The sequence below is a fragment of the Schistocerca gregaria genome, chromosome X, assembly GCF_023897955.1.
Source record: "Schistocerca gregaria isolate iqSchGreg1 chromosome X, iqSchGreg1.2, whole genome shotgun sequence".
In the NCBI taxonomy this organism is placed as follows: Eukaryota; Metazoa; Arthropoda; class Insecta; order Orthoptera; family Acrididae; genus Schistocerca; species Schistocerca gregaria.
In genome coordinates this window covers 125,840,390-125,863,167 of record NC_064931.1, presented here as the reverse complement: position 1 = coordinate 125,863,167, position 22,778 = coordinate 125,840,390, and the positions used below count along the sequence as shown (strand labels likewise).

The 22,778-nt window shown below is 43.4% G+C and overlaps 1 protein-coding gene across 1 annotated transcript in view; it reads left to right on the top strand.

Annotated features, from left to right (window-relative positions):
- Positions 1 to 22,778, top strand: part of LOC126297840 (cuticlin-5) — a 260,742-nt gene that overhangs the window by 147,061 nt on the left and 90,903 nt on the right. The window contains exon 3 of the mRNA XM_049989092.1: positions 8,593 to 8,736. Within this exon, the coding sequence (XP_049845049.1) occupies positions 8,593 to 8,736 (144 nt within the window). The remainder of the gene's footprint in view (positions 1 to 8,592; positions 8,737 to 22,778) is intronic.

The window sequence follows — 22,778 nt, the reverse complement described above, 5'->3', positions numbered from 1 at the left end:
TTGTAGGGGAAGGAGAAGAAGAAAAGGTTACAGGAGAATATGGGCTTGGGACAAGGAATTAGACAGGAGAAAGACTAATTGATTTCTGTAACAAGTTTTAGTGATTTCACTGTTCAAGAATCACAGCAGGAGGAGGTATACTTGGAAAAGGCCGGGTGATACGGGAAGATTTCAGTTGGATTACATCATGGTCAGACAGAGATTCCGAAATCAAATAATGGATTGTAAAGCGTACCCAGGAGCAGATATAGACTCAGAACACAATATAGTAGCGCTGAAGAGTAGGCTAAAGTTTCAGACATTACTCAGGAAGAATCAATAAGCAAAGTAGTGGGATACGTAAGCACTAAGGAATGACGAGATACGCTTGAAGTTCTCTAAGGCTATAGATACAGCAGTAAGGAATAGCTCAGTAGGCAGTATAGTTGAAGAGGAATGGACATCACTAAAAAGGGCCATAACATAAGTTGGGAAGGAAAACATAGGTACAAAGAAGGTAACTGCGAAGAAAGTATTGGTAACAGCAGAAATGCTTCAGTTGAGTGATGAAAGGAGGAAGTGCAAAAATGTTCCGGGAAACTCAGGAATACAGAAATACAAGTCGCTGAGGGATGAAATAAATAGGAAGTGCAGCGAAGTTAAGACGGAATGGCCGCAGGAAAAATGTGAACACATCGAAAAAGAAATTATTGTCGGAGGGACAAATTCAGCATACAGGAAAGTCAAAACAACCTTCGGTGACATTAAAAGCAATGGTGGTAGCATTATGAGCACAACGGAAATTCCACTGTTAAATGCAGAGGAGAGAGCGGATAGGTGGAAAGAATGCGTTGAAAGCCTCTATGAGGGGGAAGATTTGTCTGCTGTGATAGAATAAGAAACAGGAGTCGATTTAGAAGAGATCCAGTATTAGAATCAGAATTTAAAAGAGCTTTGCAGGATTTAAGGTCAAATAAGACAGAAGGGATACATAACATTCCATCAGAATTTCTAAAATCATTTGGGGAAGTGGCAACAAAACGACTATTCACGTTGGTGTGTAGAATGTATGAGTCTCGCAACTACCATCTGACTTTCGGAAAAGCATCACCCACACAATTCCGAAGGCAGCAAGAGCTGACAAGTGCGAGAGTAATCGCACCATTAGCTTAACAGCATCTGCATTCAAGTTGCTTACAAGAATAATATACAGAAGAATGGGAAAGAAAATTGAGGATGCAATAGATGACGATCAGTTTCGCTTTAGGAAAAGTAAAAGAAAGAGAGAGGCAATTCTGAAATTGCAGTTGATAATGGAAGCAAGACTAAAGAAAAATCAGGACACGTTCATAGGATTTGCCGAACTGGAAAAAGCGTTCGACAATGTAAAATGGTGCAAGATGTTCGAAATTTTGAAAAAAATAGGGGTTAAGCTATGCTATCCTGAGTGAAAGTGAAGAAGAATTACATGATCTGCTGAATCGAATGAACACTCTAATGAGTACACAGTATGAACTGAGAGTAAATCGAAGAAAGACGAAGGTAATGGGAAGTAGTAGAAATGAGAACAGCGAGAAACTTAACATCAGGATTGATGGTCACGAAGTAGATGAAGTTCCTAGGCAGTAAAATAGCCAATGACGGACGGAGCAAGGACGACATCAAAAGCAGACTAGCAATGACAAAAAAGGCATTCCTGGCCAAGAGAAGTCTACTAATATCAAATATCGGCCTTAATTTGAGGAAGAAATTTCTGAGAATGTGCGTTTGGAGCACAGCATTGTATGGTAGTGAAACATGGACTGTGGGAAAACCGGAACAGAAGAGAATCGAAGCATCTGAGATGTGGTGCTACAGACGAATGTTGAAAATTAGGTGGACTGATGAGGTAAGGAATGAGGAAGTTCTACGCAGAATCGGAGAGGAAAGGAATATGTGTAAAACACTGACAAGGAGAAGGGACAGGATGATAGGACATCTGTTAAGACATGAGGTAATGACTTCCATTGTGCTAGAGGGAGCTGTAGAGGGCAAAAACTGCAGAGGAAGACGGAAATTGGAATACATACAGCAAATAATTGAGAACGTAGGTTGCAAGTTCTGCTCTGAGATAAAGAAGTTAGAACAGGAGAGGAATTAGTGGCGGGCTGCATCAAACCAGTCAGAAGACTGATGACAAAAAAAGGGGGAGCAAGGAAAGGAGAAAGAAAGGATGTAGTTTAACGTCTTGTCGACATTTTAGACAGAGCAGCTGTTCTCTTGGACAAAATTTGGACGTGCAAGCAACTATCGTCTTGTTGAAGGGTTGCTTTTGACATCCTTCTCAAGTGATTTGAGGAAATAACGGAAAATCTGAACGGAGATGGAAAGATGGAATTTGCACTCTACCCGCCACCATGTTACTGCGACTCCATTGTCTAAGCTACTACACCATATCACTTGCGACGACCAAAAGGCAGCTGTTACCTCTTCCCTAGATACTTTCCGAGCACTAATCAACTAAGTCGAAATTGAAGAACTACGCTATATATTTTTAACATAAGCTACTTTGCAATATCATTTTAACTTACTAAGATTTTAACAGTATAAATACTTCTACAACTACTCCTCCATATAGAGACTTTTGTGCGTATGAAATATTTAGGCATGTCTTAAGCACTGTTTGCAGCTTAAGAGCTGTACCTACTGTTCATCAAAAATTATCCCTGTCCCACAGTAACAGAGTTTTACTAGAGAGTAATCTGTTTACCGTAACTGTGAGTCGTAAAACAGTGGCGCAATTAGGACCGTGTTTCATATCTTGGATCGTTAAGGAAGAGAAGGTATGAGCTTCGTAATGCGTCAGCAGCCGTGACTAAATGATAGCGGGGAAGGCGCAGCGCATAACGAGCGTCGTTTTCAGCTTCCGTAATTCGATTAAGCTCCCCGTATACATACACTGTTTCCATTGTTTAAAGTGGTGTCGATAAAAATGGATGGTAAATTAACTGTGATAGTAAAACTTTTGATTTTAAATGTTCAAGATTTTTAGGCTGAACGTTATTGTACGTGACATAGTGCCATGGGAGATTCGGGTGGAATGAAAATCTTACAAGTGACTACGGCTTTGTTGGTAGTTTTGAATAAGTTTAATTTTAGCGGAAATGTTAAACATAATACGCTGTTCCCAACAACACACTACACTGTTAAAAAAATCTGGCGAGTGATCTTACTAGTTTCCGTGTTCCTTCCATCAAATTCACGAGCAATCTTTCTCATACTTGTCCAAAGATTTCGAAAATAATAAATTGAGTTCCCCGCCGAAATACAGCAAAGTTTGATGTTTCCCTCGGACGTATACAATTTAACGTTACATTCTGGGATAAATCACAAGGTTTTAAAACGTAAGGATGTAACTGAAAAGTTGTGATGTCCATATAGAGTGATGTGAGTCGACCAGCGAACACTTCATGGAGTATAGGAATTGTCCAGACTACAACATGACAAGTGTTAGATTATTGCTGGAAATATTTATTCAGAGTGTCCGTTGATCAAAATGCGGCCACTAAGACTGAGATGTCATTCAGCGTAGCTCATGTTTTTCCATAATTGGTATCTAAATATCGACATCTGTGATTTTTGAAATATGTAGTGAGGATGCTCTGTTAAGGTTAGTGACTTTTTCGTTATCATCCTCAAAAAAGTCCGCTTCGTTGATGCCATCACGTTAGATCATCACTATAACACTTTTTTTTTGAGCGTGGTTGACTGTAAAATCTTCTGTTCCCATTCGCGTTAACTCTGTTTGTATTAACATACAAGTTCGTCGTCACAGAAAATAATTTTACGTGCAATCTTCTCATCGGCTTGTTGCCTCGTCATAAACTAAACGCCGGCCGTAGTGGCCGAGCGGTTCTAGGCGCTACAGTCTGGAACCTCGCGACCGCTACGGTCGCAGATTCGGATCTTTGTGATGTCCTTAGGTTAGTTAGGTTTAAGTAGTTCTAAGTTCTAGGGGACTGATGACCTTAGAAGTTAAGTCCCATAGTGCTCGGATCCATTTGAACCATAAACTAAACAATGCATTACTTCCTTTTAGAGTGGCTGGTTGATTGTTTTCAGTTCTGGACTTATCTGAAGTTTACATGCATGGAAATGAAGGTATTTCGTCGAAATACACTCTACGATGGCTGCCGACAAACCCAACTGCCGTGAACGAAGATAAATCGACATCTGTGAATGTACCCTAACACACTCACGCATAAGTCGTTGTTAACCGCGGATTGACAATTTCATCGACGCCCAGAACTGTTGATGTTCACAATGTGACCCGTTGCTTCAAATTTTTCGTACACTCACGCACAACGTCTTTTGTTTACCTCGGATTGACAATTTCATGGACGCCCAGAGCTTTTGATGTCCACAGTGGGATCCGTTGCTTCAAATTTCTTAATAGTCTTGCTCATAACTGACTCATTCGGTGCTACATGATGCCCCAATATTGTTCGGAGTTTACGACCAAGCTCCTCGCGTTTCTCGTATGCACTTTCACTGTCAAGGCGCGCTATGCAACGGTGTACCCTTTCCAAGATAACAAAAAAATGACTGACACATACAGAGCCTCTCGACAACACATTTCAAGGACAATAGATATCGATATCCATATAATAATACCGGCAATACACCATCCTAAAAATGGCATGAATATCATATTCGGCACACTTTGTGAGACAGACCAATACTAGAAATATGTACTGGAAAACAGCTCACAGTATCTAACGACGTCTCCAATTTTTTTATACGTGCGCGTCGTCTACTAGCAACTTCAGAGAGCTAAATAGTTGGCAGACTGGTCGTATATAAATATCGTGGACAATAAAAGTTCTGTCATATTTCCTTAAGGTACAGTGAAAAGTATTTTAACATTTGACGGCGTGTACCCTTTAAGAACGATGAACTTGGTTTGTTAGTTAGGAAGGTCTCAATCTATTCGTATATCCCGCTATTCCGTGAGCATAAATTTCGGTAACTAAACAACTATGAGGAACTACTTCGAAGACGTTACAGAAGTCAATAAACACGACATCACCAGTCTGTGAAACCCATGATAAAGGGTCCGGGGAAACTGTCTCATTCGTCACACATACACATACAGATACAAACACAAAAGTGCATTTCAAACTTTAATGGCAAGAACAGGGATAGGGTCCGATTACCGGCGGGGTCAGGGATTTTCTCTGCCTCGTGATGGCTGGGTGTTGTGTCATGTCCTTAGGTTAGTTAGGTTCAAGTAGTTCTAAGTTCTAGGGGACTGATGATCATAGATGTTAAGTCCCATAGTGCTCAGAGCCATTTGAACCATTTTTTGAACAGAGATATAATGCGAGTAAAACGTTAAATAACCCAGTTGGATATGTATCTAACAATAAGTTTGCCCTAACAAATTATTTGAAAATGATCAACGTGAATCTTTTAGTATTAGTTAACCACGACAGTCTTATTGAAATAAATTAGCTGCTACTCCGTTAAATAAGAAAACATCACATTAGTTCAAAAACTCTCACCAGTTCATATCTACGGACTTGAATAACTTGATTTTTTTTGTGGGGGGGGGGGGGGGGGTTAGTTATTACTTTGTGTCTAGTCCATCTACACCTACGTGACTACTCTGCACTTTGGAATTAAGTGCCTGGTGGAGGGTTCATCGAACCACCTTCAAGCTATTTCTCAACCGTTCCACACTCGAACAAAGCGCGGGTAAAAAACACTTAAATCTTTCCGTGCAATCTCTTATTTTTCTTGCCATAACCCATCCTCCTTTATTAGGTGGGCGCTCACAAAATATTATCGCATTCAGGGGAGAAATTTGGTGACAGAAATTTCGTGAAAAGATCTCGTCGAAGCGAAAAACGCCTTTGTTTTAAAGATTGACGCCCCAACTCGCGTATCATATCCGTAACACTTTCCCCTCTATTTCGCCTTGATAAAAAACAAGCTGCTAGTTTTTTGAACTTTTTCGATATCCCCGTCAATCCTATCCAATGGGATTCTATGTGGCACATCAGTACTCCAGAAGAGGAAGGACGAAAAAGCGTAATTAGATAGTTATTATTTAGAGTCAGTTGCCACTTTTCGCATTATAAAGATATCTTCTGTAAATCGTTTTGCAATTTGTTTTGATCTTTTTATGACTTCACGAGACGCTAAATGACATCATCTGCAAATAGTATTAAAAGGGCTGCTCATATTGTGTCCAAAATCGATTATATTGATTAGGATCAGCAGAGGGTCTATAACACTTCCTTGGGGAGCACCAGATTTCATTTCTGTTTTGTTCGGTGACTTTGATTCAGTCACATCGAACTGTGATCTTTCTTACAGGAAATAACTAATCCAGTAGCACAACTGAGACGATATTCCATAAGCACGCAATTTGATTAGAAGTCGCTTGTGAGTGGCGGTGTCAGAATCCTGCTGGAAATTTAGAAATATGGAATCAATCTGAGATATCCTGCCGACAGCACTCATTACTTCGTGTAAATAAAGAGGTAGTTATGTTTCACAAGAACGATACTTCCTGAATATGCGCTGACCATTTGTGACTAGGTCTTTGGTTTATTTTTGATATTCTGCTTAGCTGTAATATCACTTCCTCCATATTTAATTCTTTGAGAAGTTACTTAAGTAAATCAGTGACAAAACAGCTAACCCACAAAGCAACGATGCCATTATTATGTTTGATTGTTGCACTGGCTAGTGAAGAAGCAAATTAGCTGAGGAATAATGTAGGAATTAGGTGCCATTCCAAGATGTGCACCCTCGTGAGTCGAATCAGCTTTAAGTTCTTGACAAGTTTACGTTCACTTTTGTCCTTTACAGTTGGTTTTTCACAGCTTACCATTTCATACTGCAGATATTGCTACACTTTTCTTCCAGTTAAATTTCTTTCCACTATTAACAGTAACTTTGTAGTTTCTTAAAGTGATAACGGATTTAAATGCACAGTTAACCATAAATAGACGATGATACTACTTGATTTCATTTCCATTTTAACTGGAATGAGCTTGAAATCAGAGATGGCTGTCATAAACGGTGCCATCGATTTTATTACAGCGTTTTAGATACATGATATTACTTATATCGAGGAGCAGAAATGTTATTAGAGTGCACATAGTAATTAAAAATACACCACTGGCCATTAAAATTGATACACCACGAAGATGACGTGCTACAGATGCGAAATTTCCCGACAGGAAGAAGATGCTGTGATATGCAAATGATTAGCTTTTAAAAGCATTCACACAAGGTTGGCGCGGCTGGCGACACAACGTGCTGACATGAGGAAAGTTTCCAACCGATTGCTCATACACAAACAGCAGTTGACCGGCGTTGCTTGGTGAAACGTTGTTGTGATGCTTCGTGTAAGGAGGAGAAATGCGTACCATCACGTTTCCGACTTTGATAAAGGTCGGAATGTAACCTACGCGATTGTGATTTATCGTATCGCGACATTGCTGCTCACGTTGGTCGAGATCCAATGACTATTAGCAGAATATGGAACCGGTGGGTCCAGGAGGGTAATACGGGACGCCGTGTTGGATCCCAACGGCCTCGTATCACTAGCAATCGAGATGACAGGCATTTTATCCGCATGGCTGTAACGGATCGTGCAGCCACGTCTCGATCCCTGAGTCAAAAGATTTGAACTTTTGCAAGACAACAACCATCTACACGAACAGTTCGACGACGTTTGCAGCAGCATGGACTATCAGCTCGGAGACCATGGCTACGCTTACCCTTGACGCTGCATTACAGACAGGAGCGCCTGCGATGGTGTACTCAACGACGAACCTGGATGCACGAAAGGCAAAACGTTATTTTTTAGGATGAATCCAGGTTCTGTTTACAGCATCACGATGGCCGCATCCGTGTTTGACGACATCGCGGTGAAAGTACGTTGGAAGCATGTATTCGTCATACTGGCGTATCACCCGGCGTGATGGTATGGGGTGCTATCGGTTACACGTCTCGGTCACCTCTTGTTCGCATAGACGGCACTTTGAACAGTGGACGTTACATTTCAGACGTGTTACGACCCGTGGCTCTACCATTCATTCGATCCCTGCGAAACCCTACATTTCAGCAGGATAATGCACGATCGCATGTTGTAGGTCCTGTACGGGCCTTTCTGGATACAGAAAATGTTCGACTGCTGCCCTGGCCAGCACATTCTCCAGATCTCTCACCATCTGAAAACGTCTGGTGAATGGTGGCCGAGCAACTGGCTCGTCACAATACGCCAGTTACTACTATTGATGAACTGTGGTATCGTATTGAAGCTGCATGGGCAACTGTACCTGTACACGCCATCCAAGCTCTGTTTGACTCAGTCCCCAGGCGTATCAAGACCGTTATTGCGACCAGATGTGGTTGTTCTGGGTACTGATTTCTCAGGATCTATGCACCCAAATTGCGTGAAAGTGTAATCACATGTCAGTTATAGTAAAATATATTTGTCCAATGAATACCAGTTTATCATCTGCATTTCTTCTTGGTGTAGCAATGTTAATGGCCAGTAGTGTAGATGAATATTTTACTGTGGGCATTACAAGACTTGCGAATTTTCCTTTGCAGAGCGGGCTGCGGTCGCAGGAGCTGGTTGATGGCTCTGGGAGCGTGCCCACGGAACTGTATGATGCCGTCGACGTCATCACCGCTGGCGCCGCCAACGGCTCAGACAGGGCCGCGCTCGCCCACGACGCAAGCCACCATCGTCCGGTAAGCAAGACTAAGTGAAAGCTCTTAGCCTTAAAATATGATCGCAGGTCTTCTATGCTTTGTGTAAGTCACTGATCAGGTCGAGGGGGGATACCCAATCTAATATTAGTTCCATATTACCAGAATGAGATTTTCACTCTGAAGCAAAGTGTGCGCTGATATGAAACCTCCTGGAAGATTAAAATTGTGTGCCGGACCGAGACTCAAATTCGGGACCTTTGTCCTTCGCGGGCAAGTGCTCTATCAACTGAGCTACCCAAACACGACTCACGACCCCTCCTCACAGCTTCAATTCTGCCAGTACCTCATCCCCTACCTTCCAAACTTCACAGAAGCTCTTCTGTGAACCTTGCAGAACTGGAGGACGGGTCGTGAGTTGTGCTTGGGTAGCTCAGTTGGTAGAGCACTTGCCCCCAAAAGACAAAGGCCACGAGTTCGAGTCTCAGTTCGGCACACAGTTTTAATCTGCCAGGATGTTTCATATCAGCGCACACTCCGCTGCAGAGTGAAAATCTCATTCTTGAAACATCCCCCAGGCTGTGGCTAAGCCATGTCTCCGCAATATCCTTTCTTCCAGGAGTGCTAGTTCAGCAAGGTTCGCTGAAGAGCTTCTGTGAAGTTTGGAATGTAGGAGACGAGGTACTGGCAGAACTTGCTTACAAGATGAAGGCAGAGCTCACCATCTGCAGTATCGTTGACAGAACCGACTGCGGACCTTTGGTGCGGAGCCGGGTGGAGGGTCTGAATCAGAGGCTCAGACGGTTTTGCGACCGTGTTGGCTGCAGATTCCTTGACTTGCGCCATAGGGTGGTGGGGTTTCGGGTTCCGCTGAATAGGTCAGGAGTTCACTACACTCAGCTGGCGGATACACGGGTAGCGGAGGCTGTGTAACGTGGTCTGGGCGGTTTTTTTAGGTTAGAAGGCCTCGGAAAAGTACGGGGTGGGCTGCAATCTCAAAGGGTGCATGGCAAATATAGGACGTGCTTGGATCAAGGAACAGTCGAATTTATAGTTGTAAATTGTTTTAGTTGTGCTGGGAAAGTCCCTGAGCTTCAAGCGCTAATAGAAAGCACAGAAGCTGAAATCGTAATAGGTACAGAAAGCTGGCTAAAGCCTGAAATAAGTTCTGCAGAAATTTTTACGAAGTCTCAGACGGTGTTCAGGAAAGATAGATTAGGCAGAATTGGTGGTGGAGTGTTTGTGTCTGTCAGTAGTGGTTTATCTTGTAGTGAAGTCGAAGTAGATACTCCGTGCGAATTGGTATGGGTGGAGGTTATACATAACAGCCGAATTAAGTTAATAATTGGCTCCTTCTACCGACCCCCAGACTCCGATGATACAGTTGCGGAACAGTTCAGAGAAAGTTTGAGTCTCGTAACAAATAAATACCCCACTCATACGGTTATAGTTGGTGGGGACTTCAACCTTCCCTCCGACGACTGTTCCGCTAAAGCGGAATAATTGAACGCAGTTTTCCGAAATTCCTTCACCAGGGAAGACGAATGGAATATTCCAGAATTTGAAACACGAACATCTGCTAGCATGAGTTTCTTAGAAGTAGATACCTTAGGGGTTGCGAAGCAACTCAAATCGCTTGATACGGGGAAGTCTTCAGGTCCAGATTGTATACCGGTTAGGTTCCTTTCAGATTACGCTGATACAATAGCTCCCTACTTAGCAATCATGTACAACCGCTCGCTCACCGATAGACCTGTACCTACAGATTGGAAAATTGCGCAGGTCGCACCAGTGTTTAAGAAGGGTAGTAGGAGTAATCCATCGAACTACAGACCTATATCATTGACGTCGGTTTGCAGTAGGGTTTTGGAGCATATGCTGTATTCAAACATTATGAATCACCTCGAAGGAAACTATCTATTGATACGTAATCAGCATGGTTTCAGAAAACATCGTTCTTGTGCAACGCAGCTAGCTCTTTATTCGGACGAAGTAATGGCCGCTATCGACAGGGGATCTCAAGTTGATTCCGTATGTCTACATTTCCGGAAAGCTTTTGACACCGTTCCTCACAAGCGACTTCTAATCAAGCTGCGGGCCTATGGGGTATCGTCTCAGTTGTGCGACTGGATTCGTGATTTACTGTCAGGAAAGTCGCAGTTCGTAGTAATAGACGGCAAATCATCGAGTAAAACTGATGTGATGTCGAGTGTTCCCCAAGGAAGCGTCCTGGGACCTCTGCTGTTCCTGATCTATATAAATGACCTGGGTGACAATCTGAGCAGTTCTCTTAGGTTGTTCACAGATGATGTTGTAATTTACCTTCTAGTAAGGTCATCCGAAGACCAGTATCAGTTGCAAAGCGATTTAGAAAAGATTGCTTTATGGTGTGGCAGGTGGCAGATGACGCTAAATAACGAAAAGTGTGGGTGATCCACATGAGTTCCAAAAGAAATCCGTTGGAATTCGATTACTCGATAAATAGGACAATTCTCATGGCTGTCAATTCAACTAAATACCTGGCTGTTAAAATTACGAACAACTTCAGTTGGAAAGACCACATAGATAATATTGGGGGGAAGGCGAGCCAAAGGTTGCGTTTCATTAGCAGGACACTTAGAAGATGCAACAAGTCCACTAAAGAGACAGCTTACACTACACTCGTTCGTCCTCTGTTAGAATATTGCTGCGCGGTGTGGGATCCTTACCAGGTGGGATTGACGGAGGACATCGAAAGGGTGCAAAAAAGGGCAGCTCGTTTTATATTTTCACTTAATAGGGGAGAGAGTGCGGCAGATATGATACGTGAGTTGGGATGGAAGTCATTTAAGCAAAGGCGTTTTTCGTCGCGGCGAGATCTATTTACGAGATTTCAGTCACCAACTTTCTCTTCCGAATGCGAAAATATTTTGTTGAGCTCAACCTACATAGGTAGGAATGAACATCAAAATAAAATAAGAAAAATCAGAGCTCGAACAGAAAGGTTTAGGTGTTCGTTTTTCCCTCGCGCTGTTCGGGAGTGGAATGGTAGAGATAGTATGATTGTGCTTCGATGAACCCTCTGTCAAGCACCTAAATGTGAATTGCAGAGTAATCATGTAGATGTAGATCTAGATAGATGTAGAACTGAAGCTGTGAGGACGGGTCGTGAGTCGTGCTTAGGTAGGTCAGTTGTCAGAGCACTTGCCAGTGAAAAGCAAAAGTCCCGAGTTCGAGTCTCGGTCTGGCACACAGTCTTAATCTCCCAGGAAGTTTCAGTTCCATGTTAAGTAAACCTTGTCCTACGAACCGAAGAAAGAAATCTTTGCAAAAACTAGGCATGGAACTCAAGTTCCATGGGTGTCAATCAGGAATGCGCACCCCTCACCTACAGAGATGTATTCATTTCCCAGCGGTGACCTTACTATGGTCCCGGCATAAACCTTGGCGAGGTCATTGGAGAATATAAAATACTGATACTACTTCGTCAAATGTGTTTCTCCATTGCCGTCCTTTGGCCAAATAGAACTCGATAAGCATCTTAGCATTACCGAATTACATCCAACACAATCGTCTGTGAGAAGAAAGGATCCCCCAGCGAAAAAATTCTAGACTATTATCTACGAGCGCGTGCTGAAAAGTAATGCCTCCAAATTTTTTATGTGATAACTTTTAGAGGTATTTAAATAAAATAAAAATTATTAACACTCTACATCTTTATTGTTCATGGCTACATTTCCACTGCTTCATCCCTATCAAATTGAAGTCCTCGAAGATATTCTTTACGTTTTGGAAACAGATCAAAATCGGATGAGGTCAAGTCGGGGCTGTATGGAAGGTAATCAGTGACATTGAACCCAAGTCGTCAGATTATTGCAACGACGCAGCTCTCGTCTATGGTGTGGCATTGTCATACTCAAGGAGTCCATGCGTGAACGAACTCTTCGAATTCGAAAGTCAATCACAGCACACTGTTTCTCGCGCGCCGACTTAAGTTACACACCGCCATGTTACACGCTACAATTTGGAGCCCTCTAGGGGCAGAGTGCTGCAAATATTTAGATATGCAGAATATAGATGTAGAACGTTAACAACGTTTGTTTTACGTACGAGGGTTGGAACTTTAATAGTGGCAACTATTTATTTACAGCTCGTACAAAATAGATACGTGTTTCAAAGTTTTACTGACCTTCAGAGTAGTCACCAGCATTGTGTATAACCCGTTGCTAGCGATGTGGAAGTCGTACGATACTCTTAGCAGTGCCAGTTGTGTTGACAGTTCGAGCGGCATGGTCTATTGCCAGACGCATTTGTAGCAGTTCTGAAGCGAATGCCGTGAAGTGTTTCCCTCAATTTAGAAATCGAGTTGAACGCACGAGGGACTAAGTCAGGAGGGTGCAGTAGGTGGTATAGCACTTAGCAGCCCCATCAGTCAAACAAATCAGTAACAGCTTGCAGTCTACGTGCTTGAGCATTGTCCTGCAAAATGATGGTCAGGTCCTGCAGAAAAGTGTCATCACGCCTGTCTCTTGCTGTTCATTTCTGGAACACAACCTACGACCAGCTGAACATTCGAAAATCGCTGCGGTTAATTGTGAAATGATACCTTGGTGCCGTTTCACGTTGTTGAGGATGCAGGTGGTAGTCACATGACCAACTTTTTAAGCTGGAGCAATTAAGAAACATAATCATCTCGTGTGGAAATTAAAATATATTTCTTTCAGTGGTTTATTCGTTCTTTCTCTTCCGCATGTCCTTGCTAATGTTTCCACGAAGTTTCGTTCTTCTACGATCACTCATGTTTCATGGGGGCCCTCTCAAGTACCGAAAGTTTAATTGTAATCACCCTGCACTTCTACGGAAACATGGTATCCAATTAATTTCTCTCCAGCCAACAAATATGAAAACTATTGCAATGTCAAAGATGATTTAGCCCCGATAAAACCGCATCTCGTGCCAGTATGGTATACGAGTACCGTATGTGGGACAGACCATCGTAATAATCACGGAGAGTTGAAAGGAAAGATAGCAATACATCCGACTAAAACAGCCAAGACGTCAGCTGTCGCCGAGTATTGTCTGGAGTATATTCATGAAATGAGATACGGAAAGACAAATATCGTTGTCCAGACTTCAGCTTTCTGGCAATTACTTACAGTTTATTGAAATAAGGACTTCGGAAAACTTTAGAATCGAAATTTTCAAATTAAGCAAATCTCGAAACACGCACTCGGTTTAATATTAAGATGTCGGTGGTCATCTTACCCGCCAGAGCAGTTAAACACAGTCGTTTTATTAACTTAGCCTAGGGCTCAATGGCCTTGCGATAGCGTTCTCACGGGGTCCCGTGTTCGATTCCAGGCGCGGTCAGGGATTTTTCCTGCCTCGAAATAATTCGCTGTTGTTGTGTCATCATCATCAATCATCCCTATTACGGTCGGAGGAAGGCAATGGCAAGCCACCTCTGCTAGGACCTTGCCTAGTCGGCGGTCCGGGTCTCCCGCATCGTCCCCTACGCTCCACGGAGTGTGGGACATCATCGTCAGATAATAATGAACGCTCGAGAACCGGCAATACTCTCCTGGAAATGGAAAAAAGAACACATTGACACCGGTGTGTCAGACCCACCATACTTGCTCCGGACACTGCGAGGGGGCTGTACAAGCAATGATCACACGCACGGCACAGCGGACACACCAGGAACCGCGTTGTTGGCCGTCGAATGGCACTAGCTGCGCAGCATTTGTGCACCGCCGCCGTCAGTGTCAGCCAGTTTGCCGTGGCATACGGAGCTCCATCGCAGTCTTTAACACTGGTAGCATGCCGCGACAGCGTGGACGTGAACCGTATGTGCAGTTGACGGACTTTGAGCGAAGGCGTATAGTGGGCATGCGGGAGGCCGGGTGGACGTACCGCCGAATTGCTCAACACGTGGGGCGTGAGGCCTCCACAGTACATCGATGTTGTCGCCAGTGGTCGGCGGAAGGTGCACGTGCCCGTCGACCTGGGACCGGACCGCAGCGACGCACGGATGCACGCCAAGACCGTAGGATCGTACGCAGTGCCGTAGGGGACCGCACCGCCACTTCCCAGCAAATTAGGGACACTGTTGCTCCTGGGGTATCGGCGAGGGCCATTCGCAACCGTCTCCATGAAGCTGGGCTACGGTCCCGCACACCGTTAGGCCGTCTTCCGCTCACGCCCCAACATCGTGCAGCCCGCCTCCAGTGGTGTCGCGACAGGCGTGAATGGAGGGACGAATGGAGACGTGTCGTCTTCAGCGAAGAGAGTCGCTCCTGCCTTGGTGCCAATGATGGTCGTATGCGTGTTTGGCGCCGTGCAGGTGAGCGCCACAATCAGGACTGCATACGACCGAGGCACACAGGGCCAACACCCGGCATCATGGTGTGGGGAGCGATCTCCTACACTGGCCGTACACCTCTGGTGATCGTCGAGGGGACACTGAATAGTGCACGGTACATCCAAACAGTCATCGAACCCCATCGTTCTACCATTCCTAGATCGGCAAGGGAACTTGCTATACCAACAGGACAATGCACGTCCGCATGTATCCCGTGCCACCCAACGTGCTCTAGAAGGTGTAAGTCAACTACCCTGGCCAGCAAGATCTCCGGATCTGTCCCCCATTGAGCATGTTTGGGACAGGATGAAGCGTCGTCTCACGCGGTCTGCACGTCCAGCACGAACGTTGGTCCAACTGAGGCGCCAGGTGGAAATGGCATGGCAAGCCGTTCCACAGGACTACATCCAGCATCTCTACGATCGTCTCCATGGGAGAATAGCAGCCTGCATTGCTGCGAAAGGTGGATATACACTGTACTAGTGCCGACATTGTGCATGCTCTGTTGCCTGTGTCTATGTGCCTGTGTTTCTGTCAGTGTGATCATGTGATGTATCTGACCCCAGGAATGTGTCAATAAAGTTTCCCCTTCCTGGGACAATGAATTCACGGTGTTCTTATTTCAATTTCCAGGAGTGTAGATAAAAGAAGATGAAATATCCTATAGTAGCTGGATATGCGGTGACTCTAGCCAGTTAATTGCTGCAGGTGTTTCATCTATGAAGCCTTTCCAGGTGACCATGAATTTCGTTTTTGGGTGGTGATGCAAAATGTTCTCCAGTGTTTGTTCCGAAGAACCGTATTCTCACTGGAACTCATCGATATTTCCTCACTTACGTAGTCTCGCTTTATGGCCGGTTCTGGTAAAATTGAGGGAGCTCCATACTTTTCTTGATGGTTCGCCCCCGGAGGTCGTATCTCTTTCACTTGATTTCTTATCACCGTGGTGTTGTACATTTTGTGGATAACTATATGGGAACAAAAACAAATAAGCACCAGAAGACTATGCAGAGACCTGGCTATGAATGCCACAGAAACAAGGCTTCACAGTCTTGTTGGAGTCCAGGCAGCGAGCACACCTAAGATCCCACTCGCAGGATGTGAAGAAGACGACTGGATCAGCCAGTCGTCGAAATATCGTGTGCAAAAATAGACTCTTCATCTCGGCTGAAACACAAAAAAAAAAAACACGGCGCTGCCACGGTGTTATAGTCAGCGATGCTGGAGATCGCAAGTTCGATTCCTGGTGACCACCTCCGAATTTTATACCGTGACAAGGTCTGGAATTTTTTATACAGGAAGAATACACTGAAAGAAAGACCCTGTCAAAATTTTAGGTGCTAACAAGTGAAACTTCCCATCGTAACCCCCTCAGATTTAGTGGTAAATTGCCCCCATCAACAACTGAGCACAGATCAAGCATGAAAACAAGAAAGGAGATACACTGAACTGTGAAAAAAGATACAAAATAGAAACAGTGAACTGTCCAAGCTCAAGAAGTGCTATATCGAGCGACTTGACAGAGCAACGGCGTCGTGGCTGTGTGGTCACAGTATTGGGATGCAAGGCCGGAGATCCGTGTTCAAAACATCTATTATGTCCTCTTTTTTTTCCTTCACAAATTTATGATTTGTGAACTGTCAGTCCGGTCATTGCCGTGTCTGCTTTTCTTCTGTAGTCTTGACAACTGTCATACCATACATGGGTTACAGAATATGAGTCATGTGCTAAGAATATATCACTGTCGCCAAGTAAATCTGATGACCAGTGAGAGCAGGCGAGATGCCTCATAGACCTCTCATACAAATGCAAACAACAAATAAGCAGGTGTGATCTATGTTACAACGAAGGAATTCTAGAATCAAAACTCCCGAAACGGAACACAAGGGGCATAATATGCGGTACTTGTGGAGAACAAATAGGAGGTACGTACGTCTGGAGATCCCTAAGTTACACATCGCTGTTCCGAACAGACGTTACACAACGATAAATATACAAATTTGAATACAACAAACAGATATGTCAATGACCGGACGGACAGTTCAGAATTTTGTGGAAAAAAAAGCACGATGGATATTTGAACCCAGATCTTCCCTTTCGCAGCCTAAAAACGTGACCACATAACACGACGCCTCGGTCCTCAATTCGCTCGATGCTGCACATGTTGATCTTGGACCGTGCATTGTTCCTATTTTGCCTCTTTTTTTCCACAGTTCAGTACACCTTCTTCCTGGTTTCATGCTTGATCTGTGTTCCGATTTTGACGGGTTATCCAATAGGCCATCTTACAACTAAATCTGCAGGGGTGAGATGGGGAATTTCCATTGTAAAACGCACATGTTTTTAAAAAATGTTGAAAACGGCCGAATTCTTGACTAGTCAGACGGATGGAGATCTGTATATCCCTACCAGAGTTGTAGCGGACGGTGAATGCGGAATATGACAGGCGCATTCCTTGGTTGACGCTGCGTTGCTAAACAGGTAACGCGGCTCGGCGCGAACGTAATTTGTAAAGCGAATTTCAGTTATCGTTTATAGTTTTTATGAAATAGTGGTCTGCAGTTACTGTTCACGCAAGTTTGCAACTCATTTAATAAACATAATAATTACCAGTTACGTATGCGGTAGTGTAAGTGTTAACAATGGAGATAAAACTGAATTAGGCCTAATATTCATTGAGTTGAATGCTTAATGTTAAGCAGTGTGCAAACCCGGTTTTGCTCTGTAGAATCTGACTCTGATATGTGTAAAAGGGAGAAAGACTTACACAAAGTAATAAATACACACCAAAAGGAAACTCGCAACACTGTGAAAGAAAAACTATCCGAAATATTTATTGCACAGGGTGGCCACAAAGTCCTGTTATCCCGCCATTCATAATCAACACAAACCCTAAACTTGTGTAAATAATATGAACAACAGTTCGTTAGAAGAATGTTCTAGGGCTGCTTGTCAGAGGCAATGCACCGTTGCCAATGGAATTCTACTAGACAGGGCCCTCAAAATCGCGTCTGAGATGAATGCTGCTGATTTCAAGTCTTCTTCGACCAGGTTAAGAAGAGTCAAGAAACCATACAGTATAGGAAGTCGCAAAACAGTCAAGATCTCTGCAAGTTGAAGTGTAGGGCAGATGCAATTATTTCTTAGCTGACATTAAGACGAAACTTGCTGTTATCCTCATTTCTTCTGTGTCTAACACCAGTCAGGTTTCACGGAAGAACTGCGAGAAAACTGCATTTTATAATTTCTAGAGGAAACAAGGTAGAGGCCGTTGTGTAATCGACTAATGCTATGATACAGTCATACACAACAATGACGTGCTAAGTATGAGTGCATTCCTGTTTCCGCAGATTTATACCTGTCTTCAAGGATCTCAAGGCATATTAGGACAAAAAGTAACAAAAGGCCTGTTTAGTGGCAAAAATCTTATAATCGACTTATCAAAATCTGGAAAAATAGGAAAGAATAATTTTTAACATTTCGTTCGAAACGGTTTCTAACCAGTTGCAGACATTAATTCATTGCTTTTGTTGGACTCTTGGCCTGGACATAGCGATGTTGTTGTTGTTGTTGTTGTTGTCTTCAGTCCTGAGACTGGTTTGATGCAGCTCTCCATGCTACTCTATCCTGTGCAAGCTTCTTCATCTCCCAGTACTTACTGCAACCTACATCCTTCTGAATCTGCTTAGTGTATTCATCTACCTCTACGATTTTTATCCTCCTCGCTGCCCTCCAATGCTAAATTTGTGATCCTTGATGCCTCAGAACATGTCCTACCAACCGATCCCTTCTTCTAGTCAAGTTGTGCCACAAACTCCTCTTCTCCCCAATTCTGTTCAATACCTCCTCATTAGTTATGTGATCTACCCATCTAATCTTCAGCATTCTTCTGTAGCACCACATTTCGAAAGCTTGAATTCTCTTCTTGTCCAAACTATTAATCTTCCATTTTTCACTTCCATACATGGCTACACTCCATACAAATACTTTCAGAAACGACTTCCTGACACTTAAATCAATACTCGATGTTAATAAATTTCTCTTTTTCAGAAACTCTTTCCTTTCCATTGCCAGTCTACATTTTATACCCTCTCTACTTCGACCATCATCAGTTATTTTGCTCCCCAAATAGCAAAACTCCTTTAATACTTTAAGTGTCTCATTTCCTGATCTAATTCCCACAGCATCGCCCGACTTAATTCGACGACACTCCATAATCCTCGTTTTGCTTTTGTTGATGTTCATCTTATATCCTCCTTTCTAGACGCTGTCCATTCCGTTCAACTGCTCTTCCAAGTCCTTTGCTGTCTCTGACAGAATTCCAATGTCATCGGCGAACCTCAAAGTTTTTACTTCTTCTCCATGGATTTTAACACCTACTCCGAATTTTTCTTTTGTTTCCTTTACTACTTGCTCAATATACAGATTGAATAACATCGGGGATAGGCTACAACCCTGTCTCACTCCCTTCCCAACCACTGCTTCCCTTTCATGCCCCTCGACTGTTATAACTGCCATCTGGTTTCTGTACAAATTGTAAATAGCCTTTCTCTCCCTGTATTTTACCCCTGCCACCTTCAGAATTTGAAAAAGAGTATTCCAGTCAACATTGTCAAAAGCTTTTTCAAAGTCTACAAATGCTAGAAACGTAGGTTTGCCTTTTCTTAATCTTTCTTTTAAGATAAGTCGTAAGGTCAGTATTGCCTCACGGGTTCCAACATTTCTACGGAATCCAAACTGATCCTCCCCAAGGTCCGCATCTACCAGTTATTCCATTCGTCTGTAAAGAATTCGCGTTAGTATTTTGCAGCCGTGACTTATTAAACTGATCGTTCGGTAATTTTCACATCTGTGAGCACCTGCTTTCTTTGGGATTGGAATTATTATATTCTTCTTGAAATCGGAGGATATTTCGCCTGTCTCATATATCTTGCTCACCAGCTGGTAGAGTTTTGTCATGACTAGCTCTCCTAAGGCCGTCAGTAGTTCTAATGGAATGTTGTCTACTCCCGGGGCCTTGTTTCTACTCATGTCTTTCAGTGCTCTGTCAAACTCTTCACGCAGTATCTTATCTCCCATTTCGTCTTCATCTACATCCTCTTCCATTTCCATAATATTGTCCTCAAGTACATCGCCCTTGTATAAACCCTCTATATACTCCATCCACCTTTCTGCCTTCCCTTCTTTGCTTAGAACTGGGTTGCCATCTGAGTTCTTGATATTCATACAAGTGGTTCTCTTCTCTCCAAAGGTCTCTTTAATTTTCCTGTTGGCAGTATCTATCTTACCCCTAGTGAGATAAGCTTCTACATCCTTACATTTGTCCTCTAGCCATCCCTGCTTAGCCATTTTGCACTTCCTGTCGATCTCATTTTTGAGACGTTTGTATTCCTTTTTGCCAGCTTCATTTACTGCATTTTTATATTTTCTTCTTTCATCAATTAAATTCAATATTTCTTCTGTTACCCAAGGATTTCTAGCAGCTCTCGTTTTTTTACCTACTTTATCCTCTGCTGCCTTCACTACTTCATCCCTCAGAGCTACCCATTCTTCTTCTACTGTGTTTCTTGCCCCCATTCCTGTCAATTGTTCCCTTATGCTCTCCTTGAAACTCTATACAACCTCTGGTTCTTTCAGCTTATCCAGATCCCATGTCCTTAAATTCCCATCTTTTTGCAGTTTCTTCAGTTTTAATCTACAGGTCATAACCAATAGATTGTGGTCAGAGTCCACATCTGCCCCTGGAAATGTCCTACAATTTAAAACCTGATTCCTAAATCTCTGTCTTACCATTATATAATCTATCTGATACCTTTTAGTATCTCCAGGATTCTTCCATGTATACAACCTTCTTTTATGATTCTTGAACCAAGTGTTACCTATGATTAAGTTATGCTCTGTGCAAAATTCTACCAGACGGCTACCTCTTTCATTTCTTAGCCCCAAACCATATTCACCCACTATGTTTCCTTCTCTCCCTTTTCCTACTGACGAATTCCAGTCACCCAAGACTATTAAATTTTCGTCTCCCTTCACTACCTGAATAATTTCTTTTATCTCATCATACATTTCATCAATTTCTTCATCATTTGCATAGCTAGTTGGCATATAAACTTGTACTACTGTAGCAGACGTGGGCTTTGTGTCTATCTTGGCCACAATAATGCGTTCACTATGCTGTTTGTAGTAGCTTACCCGCACTCCTATTTTTTTATTCATTATTAAACCTACTCATGCATTACCCCCGTTCCTCCTGCCACCGAACTTCACTAATTCCCACTATATCTAACTTTAACCTATCCATTTCCCTTTTTAAATTTTCTAACCTACCTGCCCGATTAAGGGATCTGACATTCCACGCTCCGATCCGTAGAACGCCAGTTTTCTTTCTCCTGATAACGGCGTCGCCTTGAGTAGTCCCCACCCGGAGATCCGAATGGGGGACTATTTTACCTCCGGAATATTTTACCCAAGAGGATGCCATCATCATTTAATCATACAGTAAAGCTGCATGCCCTCGGGAATAATTGCGGCTGTAGTTTTCCGTTGCTTTCAGCCGTTCACAGTACCAGCACAGCAAGGCCGTTTTGGTGAGTGTTACAAAGCCAGATCAGTCATCATCCAGACTGTTACCCCTGCAACTACTGAAAACACTGCTACCCCTCGTCAGGAACCACACGTTTGTCTGGCCTCTCAACAGATACCCCCTCCCCATTGTGGTTGCGCCTACGGTACGACCATCTGTATCCCTGAGGCGCACAAGCCTCCCCACGAACCTCAAGGTCCTTGGCTCATGGGACGGTGACGAGGGAGGGGGGGGGGGGGGGGGGGCTTGTCCTCAATTTAAAAACTCATTAGTACTAACTTGTTTTCGATGTGATAACTATACAATATCTTGGTCTCATTAGCATGTACTTCAGCCGGCCGGAGTGGCCGTGCGGTTATAGGCGCTACAGTCCGGAACCGCGAGACCGTTCTGGTCGCAGGTTCGAATCCTGCCTCGAGCATGGATGTGTATGATGTCCTTAGGTTAGTTGGGTTTAAGTAGTTCTAAGTTATAGGGGACTTATGACCTCAGAAGCTGAGTCCCATAGTGCACAGAGCCATTTGAACCATGTACTTCTAAGCCTGTTTCATGACTCGGCCTGTTAAGTTCCTCTGTTTGTTAATGAAGCCTTTTTTTACTCTAGTGGCAAGATGTATAGCGTTATCTGCAACCCTGGGTTCGGTACGGGATGGCGGTGGGGTGGGTGGACTGCTGTGGCTCTTGTAGGGTTGTGAACCACTGAGGGCTACGGCGGGACGAAGCCTCTCCATCGTTTCTAGATTACCGGTTCAATACACAAAAATACACAATAGCGTTATCTGCAAAACCAAGGTACGATGTACGATCTTTTCTCTGATGTTAGTTACATGCCATCTTTCACCTTAACTTATGAATCGCCGTAAGAAAATGTTTCAGAATAGTCTTGTTTAGTTCAGAATATTATTTCATGTTCCTGTTATCGGTTCAGCAAATCTCTGACCTCCTCTCTACTGGCTGTCTTGTCCTGTTGGAAATTTTGTTGTACAAGGGTTGACTGAAAAGTAATGCCTCCACCTTCGTAACTCTTCAACAGTTTGCAGCATTGGTGTGCTGCAGGTACTGGCTTGTTCCGTAGCCTCTTCTCTACAGCTGTAGTTGGCGGGAAACCGTAGCATTGAACGGTTGTGTTGTTACAGTGTAAAGTATGGAACCCTGTTC